At 35.2% G+C, this 13160-nt stretch overlaps 1 protein-coding gene across 4 annotated transcripts in view; it reads right to left on the bottom strand.

Moving 5' to 3' along the window:
• LOC139961679 (plexin-A4-like) overlaps positions 1 to 13160 on the bottom strand; it is a 93271-nt gene that overhangs the window by 50350 nt on the left and 29761 nt on the right. For all 4 annotated transcript variants that reach the window (XM_071961069.1, XM_071961071.1, XM_071961068.1 and 1 more), the window contains exons 3-4: positions 11389 to 11592; positions 10826 to 10951 (exon numbers count right to left, since the gene is read on the bottom strand). In XM_071961069.1, coding sequence (XP_071817170.1) covers positions 10826 to 10951; positions 11389 to 11592 — 330 coding nt within the window. The remainder of the gene's footprint in view (positions 1 to 10825; positions 10952 to 11388; positions 11593 to 13160) is intronic.

Raw genomic sequence — 13160 nt, 5'->3', positions numbered from 1 at the left:
TCAGGTTTATTCCTTCATCAATTTAGAGATTATAAGATTAAATGTTTCACAAAAGTGAGACGAAATTTAGCTTAAATAGTCATAAATATCTTGGAATGACTCTGCACTATGAAAACAGAAATTTCTCCTTTTGTACGCCTAACTGTTATTCTTTCCATGTTTTACTGCTGAACAGCTGAAAGGTACATTCAATTTTAATTTATTTATAAAACATATAGAAGGAAGGGAGAGAGAAGTAGAATGGACAGGGGTGAAATGATTACCCGAATCAAATTTGGTTGGTCTCATTTCTCCCACCCATATTCCCAACCCCCTGGAAACAAAAAGTAGTAAAGTACAGTATCTTCTGTTAACTGTGCAGTATGAATCATTGTAAGAATTCGTAAGTTAAGCCTGCCCACAAAACCTTTAGAAAGGGTGCCTCAATTATGTGGATTGTATAACGTTAGGTTTAATATTATAACAGGCACCGTTACCTTCCCCAACTAATCAGCAATGGTAATGTCACAAAGTATATATTGCTTTTCAAGTAAATATATACTGTATGTCCACGTTTGTTTATGACTAATACCTCCAATTTGAAGTGCAACAAGCTGGAAACATTGACAATATTAATGGATTGATGGCCATCATATATATATATGCATTGAAAGGAAAACAGAATCTTAACAGGGGCTTTGCGGGTAAACAGAAGTAAACGAGTAAAAACAAGGGACCGATGTTTTCGGAAATATTAAGCTGTGACTGTTCAAGGTTTTACATAAATTATGAAAGCAAATTTATGGCACGTTACAAATCTGTACAAAACTGTACCATATTGAGAGTTTTACTGTGTATTTGAAAAGAGAGAAATATCAACCAAACATATTTTATCAAATGTTTTTAACAAAAGTGATTAGTAAGCCCTGTGTGTAAATTGCTGCAAAAGTGAAAATGACATTTTGATCTCAGAATTAGATCTTTTGGCAAACACAGACAGCTCTGATTCAGAATTTTCCAAAGAAGGAAATTACAGCATGTTAGAATAGTTTTATAATACAAAAGATGAGCCACTGGAAGAAAGAAAGTAAAATAATAATACGTGACTGATTCCAAATTTACAAAACTAATAGATTTTCTATGTGCCACATTGATGCAGGTAGCTAGGACAATGTTTCTGCTATGTGAATACATATAAATAATACTCTACTACAGGTAGAGATACGACTATCAGTGTTACAATGAAGGTATATACTTGTAAGATAGTCCATTAGTGACATTTGATGTCATAAATGTTTGCCAAGAGGCAACCACTGAACACTGGACTTGTTCATGGAAGAAGGAAATACAGGAAGTATAGTACCCTTGCCTTCCTTATTTCCTTCCTTCTTTATAAACATTGAAGAGCATGTCATTTATTTTCACTACTGAGTGTTTTCCTTGTTTAGTCTAGGAACATGAACTACACACACAGTTTAACTGACTGAATACTAGCTGCAGCGGGCGTGCAGCTGGGGAAGCAGATCAATGACCCCACTTCAAACAGTTTGCAAAATGACATGGAGTTTAACTCACGTTTTTGTTTTGTTTTTTGAAGCTCTATCTATAGGGTCTGCATGAATCATTGAAAAATGTAATTGACTTTAATCAGTCAGACTTGACACAATAATACAAACATACTTATCATCCCATAACGCTTAGCATTCCTAACGAGAAACACAAGGCATTTAATATTCAAGTGACTATATTCACATATTATTTCAAAACCAATTTAAAATACTTAAAAAGATTTGAATGGAACTGAATGATCTTTTATAGACACTTCCCACCCCCCTTCCCCTTCACCTCCCCCAGAGTCAAATGTTTGATCTATCTGCTCTATCTATATTGAACAGAAAAGGCGGGAAAATGCTTTATTGTTCACCTCCCACGTATGACGTCTTTTGAAGTTCAAGTTCAAGTTCTGTTATTGTTGTCATTAATTCATGGTGTTAGTGCAGTTGGGGGATTTTTTTTTTCTTTTTCCTTTTTCCTTTCAAACAGAAATTTCTAAGTAAACTTTAGTAACTTCATGAATCTATACATTAAGCACAGGTACAGTATTATTTACTTAAGGCTTCAGTATACTGACTAAAATCACTTCATTGCAAATTAACTATTAAATTTTTTAGACTGTGGTCTTCAAAACGGCATTAAACCAAAGTTAGCGATATACAACATAATATTTGCGAAAAAACAAAGCAATCACCCAGTTAGCGAATATCTTTTGAAACTGAACTAGCTCAAATTTGCTTATATATTTCTTGTACAGCGAAGAGTTTACCTACGGCTAACACTACAAATTCATCAAACCTGGACACATTTCATTTCCCCTGTGAGTAAGAATGAGCGCCTTCTCATATAGACAGAGTTCCGGAAATTTCAATGACGAAGAGTTGCAGGGTCTTTAATTAAGCGGACACCAAAACTAGCCGTTCCACAATTTGTTTCCCCCCTGCTATATAAACGCTATATCTCTCGGGTTTCATTTGAATCATTGCGATCGGTAGAGAATCAATGTTATCGATCAAAGCGGCAGTATCCCCCCTCCAGATGTAATCTTCTGCTAAATTTCCTCCTCCACCACCCATCATCCTTTGAATGTAAAATAATGAAACTTACACGACAGAGATGTTAAATTCTACATTCAGTCTGAAGTTTCGACAGGTGTAATTTCTAACCCATTTCCTTTGCATCGATGCAGTCAGGGCTCCTCTCAATAGTTGAGAGTCTTCTTTAACGTATAAACTTCAGTTTCACCGATAGAAAGAACACCTAAGTTGCGACTGATGTACATACTAGCTGCAGCTACTGTCGGTAACCGCATGTGAAAAGTTTCTGGGGTGACACGTTCGGCGGTGAATTTAACAAAAGATTAAATGCCAATTAAATGGGGGCTGATGATGATAATTATGGCAGTCGTATGCTAATTAAGGCTTGCAGGATGACAAAGTTGATATCCAGACAAAACTGGGAAATAATCAATATAATAAATATCATCCAAATTGTTAGAATCAACAGATGAAATTGTTGAACAAATTTTTCATAAATTTTCATGTTCATGAGCTATTTGTTCTGGATGCAAAAATGTCACAAGTATATTGAAAATTTTTTGCATAACTTTTGCATTTTCATTCCAAAATGTTTCTACTGGACCCTTAAATGCCACAACTATGAGTGTTCACGGAATTAGACAACAACGGATAAAACTGAACAATGTTTAGGCGTTTACTACAAATCCTCCACTATATGAAGGATTCCATCTTCAGCTCCTTAAACTAAGTTTAATTTTATTATCTTGACATTAAGAGATTGAAACATTGGCAAGGAGCATTATATATTTCTTAACATCATGAAAGAAAGAAAACTAAATGTAAATATCAAGCATAATTGGTATTTGCATCCCAAATAAATTTACAAGCTCTAAAGAGACAATGACATCACTGTGAACAGAACAAAATTTGCTCGAAATAATGAGTAATCAAACTATTTATTATAAATAGGACTATTATTCAGAGAGTTCAAGCCCAAACCAACTAAAACAACCTTCTTAATTAATTCTTTTGACCATTCCAACATTCATTCACACAGGCATTTCGTCTACTGTGAATTTGTTCAGATCTTTTAAATTCCGTAGATTATTTCCACTTAATAACATCGCTGGCTTGTTTCTCGAAAATCTCCTCACTAGATGATATATCACATTTTCGTTAAAAGTAATGAAAAATTTATAGGAGCTTCTTAGATGTGCAGACAAATGTAGGAACCTCTTATAGACTATTATGAATAAACTGAAATAATCGTTCATCTGATAAAAGTATTCAATCCATAGAAGTTGAATACTATAATGACAAAAGGGTGACAGATTACTCATCTTAACTACTTCATTTACACAGGGTGCTGTTTTACTAAAGCAATGTTAACCATGGCTATAAATTATGAAGAGACATTAAAACTAATGGGAACATGTAAACTAAAACCACCTTCTGCTATCTTAAAAGTGACAAGTTTGACAAGCCTCACACTTGGCAGCCATTCCTAACTCAAGCTATGCAAACTTGAGATTTCCTCAGTTTTGAATAATTATCCTCGGAAGGTACTTCTAAAGCCACTACAGTATCTGAATCTGAAGGATACAAAGTTTTTCTACTATAACATATATCTGTCCGTTAGACGAGGGGCTACAAAGGCTGAGAAGTCATTAACGGTTTTTCTGATTCAATTTTGAATTCAGAAACTTTTGTATCTACTTTGGCACTAAATCACATAAGGTGAAATTTACATATTGCTTTGAGCTACTGTAACTTTAATATTATTCAAATATTCAACCAACATCAGGTGATTGGACTTTTTTTACTTGAATTCTGAAAAAACATGTTGTTTTTTTTTAAATAAAAATAATCTCTTAATTTCCTCAATAAATTATAACGATTTCTTTTATTGCTATTTCTCCCTTCCCAAATTAAATAACTTTAATTGATATCAAACAGCACACAGAAGGAAAGGTATATTTTAATAAAATGAATACTGAAATGAACAATATACAGAGTGACATACTAGGTTTGGTTTACAGCAGGATTTCCCTAACTTTATCCCCCACGAACCCCCTGTGGATGTCAGAGTTGTCCACCAACCCCCAACTTTTCGAGACACGATCTGAGTCATTATTATGCTATAATACGTATAACAATGCTTCGTAAAAGATCAAGTTCATAGTATAATATTGTAGAGTTTGTCGATAGACCTGTACGACTTTCGTACATTACTAAATTATTACTTCAACAAAAAGTTCTCTAGTTTTGACTTTCAGAAACGTCTCACAAACCCCCTGGGAAGGACTCACGCAACCCCTGGGGGTTCATGCACCCCATTTAGGGAACCCCTGGTTTTACAGGGCAAGTCAACTATCATCATTCCAAGTACAGCCAACAGCATGGCGATTTCAAGCCCTACTAGTGTGCATGTTCAAATGATCAATAGAAAACCTGACCACCGTACATAGGAAATTACATAATCCTCAAATATGTTTTTGAGGATTATGTAATTAATTCGCTTGGCTGCTTTAATTACCATGAGATTTGTCATTGAACACAGACTCTACTTGGGAGAACTTGATTTGCAAGTATAGAATATATACTATGCAGACAAATTATCTCCTATTAGTAATAGTAAATACAATCATGAATAGTACTACAAATACACCATGCTAGCAGACAATTTTATTGATCTGGTGGTCTCTGGTGCTACTACACTTGTTTTGAGTTACCATACCCAGAGGAAAGAAAGAGGTTTAAAAACTAGACAATACAAAGGATCCAAGAGTGGTTGGGGGGGGGGGGGGGTAGGAAGGGCAATGAGTTGGTTGTGTAAAATACTACCAACACTGTAAGAGAACAAAGGGATGCAGATAATGGGACCATCAATACAGATGTGAACATCCCTGGTAGGGAGAATAGGTTTTGTTGATAATGGGTAGGATTAAATTCATTACGTTGACTGTAAAAGTTGTGGGTCTTTATTGAACAAGGGATTTAGATGGTTTGGAAGTCATGTATGACCAGCTTAAAGGAGAGCAGGTTCACTGTTAGCTCACTTTTAAGTGGCTAGAGTAAACATAGGGTGATTAAAGGCTAAAGTATCTAGGCATTGTCCTTCCTATAAAGCATCTTTACGAGCTAATACAAGGTTCCTATCAAAGGGCATTTACAACAGACATTCCAAGATGCCCACCTGTCTTAGAGGTGGAGTAAAAAGTTGGAAAATAAATAGTCCATGTATTTTATTAGTTCCAAAAGCAAAGAGTGTTAAAGATGAGACTTGTGTGTATTGAGCACACATCAGTTTTAATTGTTGCTGTTTCTTTGTTGTTTAACTGTACATCAATAACAATGGATTTGAATTGAGCGAAAGCAAATTCTTGCAAATCTGGCTTTCACTATAAACTCCCTTAAAACTGTACAGAATTATATCTTAATAACTTTGATGAAATATCACTATTTTTTTTACCAACTGTGGTCCTCAATTAACCTGTAATCTTAAAACTAAATCATTTATCATTAGAACTGTGCTGCAGGTTGATCAATTAGTTAAATGGAGAAAGTTTTGGCTTAGTTAGCACATATAGGGGAAGGAGTGGAGTATTTGTGCACAGTTAGCTACTTTTACAAAGATTCACATCCCTCTTCCCTGTTTCAACCAGATTGATTTACAACCCTACAAAGTTGATCTCACCACTGCAGTGTTTTAATTACACTTTAACTATCCATAAAGGAGAGCTAATCAACCACACATCACTCCTCTGAATACTTTATAGATGCCAAAAAAAGAATGTTTGAAAAGCTTTGCAAATTGTCACTCACGGCTTGATCAAATGTGCAAAATACACTTTTACCCATTACCCTTTCATCAGGTACCAGTTGCTACCAACTAAATATAGAGAGAGAAATAACACACACAATACCCAATTCAAATTTACATACATTCCAATCACACGCTTACATCCGCCCTACTATTGCAATGATTTTTCTCACGATGACAAAGATCTAGTCTAGGCCACCGGGTTAACAAAAGAGAGGAATGCAGGAAATTTGTTTGAAAGGAAAACTGCCATTAGTACCCAAAAAGTCCTTTCCAACCCCCCCCCCCCCCCAAAAAAAAAAGAATATAAGTACTGAGTCATTCGACTGTGACGCAAAAGACCAGCAGCAATAAAATTAATTTTCCATGTTGAATAATCGCGCAGGAATTCCGCTCTTTGATCGCACTGGTACACGTGTTTGACATTGCTTGGATATGAATGGAAATACATAATATGAAATTAAAAAATTTGGTAAAGTAGTCACACGGTCGAACGGTTCCTTTCTGGTGAAATTGAAGGCCTGCTGCTATTGTGGTGTTTCTTATTGTTGTTAAATCTATGACGCTTGCATAGATTGACACACGGATTCAATCGTGTGTGAGAAGTAGCACACGCAAACCTTACAAAAGAGAGGTATTAAGATTGGCAATTTCGGAGTCACCAACACATCAAGTCACCATCTGCAGTAGTTATATACATTTCTTAATGAAACAAACAAGTGTGGGAAAAAGAAAAAACTGTGGGTGGTAAAATGAGAAGTAAGGGCACGGACCAAAATTATTCCTTGAGTAGATAATGCTTAAGATGTCTTTTATAAGTTGATATTGATTTGATATTCATAATATTTTCACCTAAAGAATTCCAGAGGGCAACATCAGAACATCTAAGCTGAGCATGATACTACATATAAGTCCTCCTGGACATAGGTGTTTTGTAACATATTGTAAGAACAACGAGTCTAATGAATGAAAACTATTTTTATAGTGAAAAGAAATTGTGAAAAAAATATCTGGGAGTATGTGTGGAATTCCAATGTAAGTAGAGCTTTTGTACTACTAATTGCATAAATGGCAACATTCTCAACATTTACTGCACACTGGTTGTACTGGTCACGAGAAAGAAATTTTGTCCAATCTGATACATTATACATGTAACAAAGGCAAGCAGTTACTGACTAACCATCTATCACAAGAGAACATTTTTTTTTAATTTTTTTTTTTATAGGAGGTTATTAAGACATTTGTTAATAATGGTGTGAAATGGCGCCCGAAATTTTTCAAATGGTTATTGATAGTTACTGAAATTCTAGAGAGTTTGATTGGTCTGCTCAAAGATGCTCTGCTTCGCTTAAACGCTACAACATTTGCTTTGCTTTGGTGGGACGTTCTGTACCACATAACAACTGTGTGCAGGTCATCAGCTTGACTGCTAAATTAAACTTCCAAAAGATGAAGGAAATATCAAAGATTGGAAATTTCGATTGCTTTCTATGGTTACATCTGAAATGGTCTAATCAGGTAACAAATGTTCCCAAACTAATGAAAGAAATTATGGAGCCATTAATGACTCCCTGGTTAAACTTCCTTAGCTGAGTAATAAATGTAGGAGGGATGGTAAGAGGCAGTTTTTGGCAACAGTCAAGAGAAATTATGGCAGAGAGTTCGAAGGACCTACGATGAGTCATTTGTCACTTTAGACACGATGTTTTACGCATTATTCAATGAACATAGATGTAATAACCGCTTAGTAATTTGATCGTACATGGATAGAGTTTAACAAAGCTATATTCGCCTTGTTCTCTTGCGGCCTTCCACAGAGCGCCAGATTACAAATTACTAGTACAGAGTCATCACACAAGGGATATGAGTAAAGTCGGTATTCATTATCTTATACACGATTTGAACAGCAGATTACCCTGCAGGCAAACATGTAAAATAATCAGGAGTAAAATGGACCTTCCATTAACTTTCAAAGAGAAAGTGAAAAGATTCTTCAGACACGACTCTCAAGGGGAAAATATATTAAGTTAAGTAACTGCACCAGTTCTGAAAACAAAACCAGTTTTCAGGTTGCAATGTATGTGTCTTCAAACTTATGCAAAACACATGTGATACAGATGGACTACGCAATACATCTTTTTTTCTTCCAAAGGATGAGACGGCCAAAACGTAACACAAACAGAAACATCGCTATGAATGATGGTGAAGAATGAATGTCTGGTTCAGCTGTTGTCAAAATGTAAACTTATGAACAGAAAGAGTTTTCATTAACTGTGCATACAAGGTAACCTATTAGAGCAGATATTCCAATTCTGTCACACAATGTATGATGCAGGAGTTCCTTCATAGTTTGCTGGCAGTTTAATACTTCTAGCTATTAGTCGTAAAGTTCTATATAGTCCCATGTAGAGCCATCAGTATTGCCCCCAAAGTTGAGCTTGCTAAATATTTGCTGTAAGTTTTCAAAAGTACCTTCCCTGGAGGTTCCCACTCTCCAAGTTTTTCCCTGATACAGAGAGTTGTTAAATTAGACATTGAAATATCTCATGTAGAGAGACATACTGAGAGTTGTTAATTTAGACATTGAAATGTCTCTTATATAGAAAGACTTACAGAGAGTTGTTAAATTAGACATTGAAATGTCTCATATATAGAAAGACATACAGAGAGTTGTTAAATTAGACATTGAAATGTCTCCAGAGAGTTGTTAAATTAGAGATTGAAATGTCTCATATAGAGAGACATACAGAGAGTTGTTAAATTACTATCTTTGATTTTAAATACCATCACCAACATGGCTTAAATAAGAGATCTCCCGAATCGCTCTCAGTCTTGACAGAAGACAACCAGTTAATTAGTTTTAGCCTTTTTTCCTGCTTCTGTAACTAATAATGCTAACAGATATCACTATTTCCATGTACATTATTAAGTCGTGGGGAAAGTATTTGGCTAGCTCATAATTTCTTCATTTCCCTATTTATAGGGCCGACAAAATAAATCAATAGGCTTTGCATCTCTTCTTTATGTATTTTTCTCTCAATTGTAATCAGATCTAATTTTCCAATTTACAATCGGTCTCATCTATTTATGGAAGCAATCAATGTCGTCAGTCTGTAACATTAACCAAAATTGCTGGGAAAGGCAATTTCACGGTGACGACATTGGCTCTGCATAGTTTTCCCCAGTCTTTTTGGCTTCTCCATCGGTTGCTACACATTGAAACCGAGAAGCGGTCGGCAAGCGTGTTTTGCAGATGTGAGAAGCATTGAGGCTATCACACTTTCCTCTGATTACATTAATATTTTAAAATTACAAGTATATTTATATACAGTTTATATAAGTAGATTGGTTTGCATCAATGGTGGCACACAGTAAAGAGTTGTGTCATGGATTACCATTAGATAGATAAATGCTAACAATTTGTCTTAAACAACAACAAAATCTTGCTTGAGACAAACCAACACCTTTGACACTAGAAAAACATCACTGGTCTTAATGTATTTCATTTACTATTCAGTGGTTTGAAATGAAGAATCAAAATGGACACAGGAAGCTGCAACTGCCCACTTCTCAGATGTGTGAGTTAATATTTATCATTTCACAAACAAGTATAAATAAAACCCATTTACTGATTGAAGTTCATTTCATCTTCTGCTTTCTCCCCTCAACTCTATGCTCACCAAACTAACAGAAAGCCTATGTCAAACCTCCTAGAAGACTCTTGTTGTGCCACACAAAGGAGGCATGATTTAATGTTTCACAGGCATGTGAATAAAACCCCTGTCAATATTAATTGCCAACCACACAGTTAAGACTTCATCTTCCCTTATCTCCATTCATATTTACACTCATCATGCAGATTAAGTGCCCAAACTTTCTATTAAACAATGGTTCATGGAATATTCTTCCAATAATCTGTTATTTTGACAATAAATAAATCTTCCTCCAATGTTTTGTTTAAATTACAAATAAATATAATATAATAGAAATATAATAAGCATGAGAAGTGTTTGCACCGGCAGATATTAAATTCCATACAGGGTCCCTGAATTGGAACAAGGGAATGGAAACTTAGACATTTAGTGTTCTGATTTCATGAAAACCTATACTGAGAATGATAGAGTATGAAGACTTAGTATGTGAGATTTTCTCATTGGTTTCACAGTCAATGTTAAAAGATTACCAGTTCATTTCTAGGCATGGTGGAACGAGAGTGCTAAGGATGTAGGGAGACAGGTAAGCGAGGGGTGAAGTAAATTTACAATTAACAGAATTCCTGACGGAAAATCCGAGTGGTAATTTATGAAACTGGTAACAAGGTTGGATGGGTAACCAGTTACCCGGTAATTCAGTGCAAAACAATATGCAAGAATCAGTTCTCTGTCAAAACAAGCTCTTTTTGTAAAGTTTGGAAACATATGAGAAAGACAAAACAGAGGCAACATCTAACCTGATCCTCAGAGGTGATGAAGATGAATTCTCTATCTTCTGAAAGGAGTAAGCCGTTCCTGATAACTGGTGTCTCATGGAGATCAAGACTCTCGTAAACCTCTGCTGATGAACCGTCCAATCGCAACTGAGGAGAGAACAATCCTTTATACCGTTACCGAAGGTTTTGATGAGATAATTCCTGAGAATCCATAAAGTTAATGATTGTATCATGAAAGGATGACAGAAGGCCCTGAACACTTCTCACATTAAAATTAATAATAACGATATATAGAACATCAAAAAATCTGAATCTCACAATGAACAATCCTTAGGAGTTTCAATGTCACATCTTTACATTTGATCTGGATCCAAGGAAATGCCAATTGCATCATTGGTAGATATAGTGTCTGTAACATTTGCTGAGAAATGATGTTGAGAATTATCATTATGTGATAGTGAAATGTTTTGCGAAATACTTTACTGGGCATCATCAAAATTTCTTCAATTGCTCCTTCAAAATTACTTTCATTAATTGTACTTATGACAACTGTATGAGTTGTTTTACAATGTTGGGAATGTTACCTTTTTAAAATTGCCACTATCTCCACCAGTGAAGATAACTGGTGTCTCAAAATGCTGAACTGCGGCAACAGCAGTGATGTAGTTGGTGCTTTCATAAACTGGCCTGGCTGATATAGTGATGGCTCTATTTTCACCTCCGAGAGGACTCTGAATTTCTAATGCATGGCAATAATCTGATGGTGAACTCTGACTGATGCGGCGGAACTACAAAGGAAAGAAAACAATAGGATAATCAATTTACATACACAAGCTAATGCCTTGATATAATTTCTAAGTTGAGATTAACAATTACAAAGTTCCATCCCATGAATAAAATACAATAAGACCTGTTTAGAAGTTTGCTTGAAATAATAACCACCTGGAAAGATCACCATTACTGGTATTTCTTCATTTCACCAACTTTTTCACCAACATGAATATTCATACTTTGTTGTGTAACATAGCTTCCTATTGCCAAAATCTTTCTATCTTTGACTGCATTTGTAAATTTCAAGTACTGCAAAAATCCTGTCTTACTTGATGTGATGATGGATATTAATGCAAACAAGTAAAAAGGAAGTGGTCAAATAACAACAAGAATGTCCTGGGTTCTAGAAAAATTTACTTATACAGTAGGTAGTTGAGCTACTTCGAGTTCTGATTATCATGTTCTTTCAGAAACCAGAGCAAGTTAGCTTTGGGATTCCTTGCCATACAATTTGACTATCTGACTAATGTAGAGCAAGTGAGTTAAATTTGTCCAAGAATTAAGTGAGAACCAGAAAAGATATGTAGAAATCCCTTGTGGGCATCAAAGATGTCATTCACTTATAAGGATTCTGCAGTATAGAATTTTAAACCAAAATGTTTCAATATCTAGAAAGAACAGTCTTCCTATTTGAAATATAGACACCAATTTTGATCTGGCAAATCCCTTTAATAATTGGTGAGAGTTACATGACATTGTTTATACACTATGATTTTGAGAAAATGGCTCAATTTTGCCACCATTTGAGATAACCGTTTGACCTCTTGAACCTCAGAGGGGAAAACCCTAAAGCGGTTTAAGCGCACGTTTAAAGCAAGAGTCTGAACTCTGAAGCAGATTTCATTACCTAAATGCCTGTATGTTCAGAAAATCAAAGCACTGAAGACTTCACAGATTAATTATAGCTTTCATTTTGGAGTTATCATGTTTAAAAGGTTTTCAGACTTTGATGCCTGTTGACCTCATGTGACATATGGACTCTACCAATTTCAATAGGATTCTTGCAATCACTAAGCTGGTTCTACACAATACGTATGAAGTTCATGAAAGATGTATTTCTTAAGTTATCATGTTTACAAGTTTTTCGGACTTTCACTTTGACCTTTGGCCTCCACCAATTTCAATTTTCTTGTACTAAGCAAGCTGCATCTGCATACTATGTATAAGTTCAATAAAAATGTACTTTTTGAGTTATCAATGTTCCAAAGTTTTTGGACTTTGACCTCTATTGACCCAAAATGACTTAAACTTCACAGAAAACAATATGCTTCTTGTTCTCCATAAGACTGATCCACGTACCAAGTATGAAGTTATCCACCATTAACTTTTGAGTTACCCTGTTAACAAGCAAGTGTCACACACATACATTAACGCACACACATATGCCATGACCATCGGGTAGATTGCTTTTGCCTTCGTCAAGGAATCAAAACAATTGTTTTATTGTCAAAACTTCACTTAGACGTTCTCTGCATAACATAGTACAGAATTAAAAGGGCAAGGCTTTGTAACTAAAAGTACCCTA

This window comes from Apostichopus japonicus, chromosome 20 (assembly GCF_037975245.1).
Source record: "Apostichopus japonicus isolate 1M-3 chromosome 20, ASM3797524v1, whole genome shotgun sequence".
In the NCBI taxonomy this organism is placed as follows: Eukaryota; Metazoa; Echinodermata; class Holothuroidea; order Aspidochirotida; family Stichopodidae; genus Apostichopus; species Apostichopus japonicus.
The sequence above is the reverse complement of the archived record's forward strand: the minus strand, read 5'-3'. Positions and strand labels throughout refer to the sequence as shown.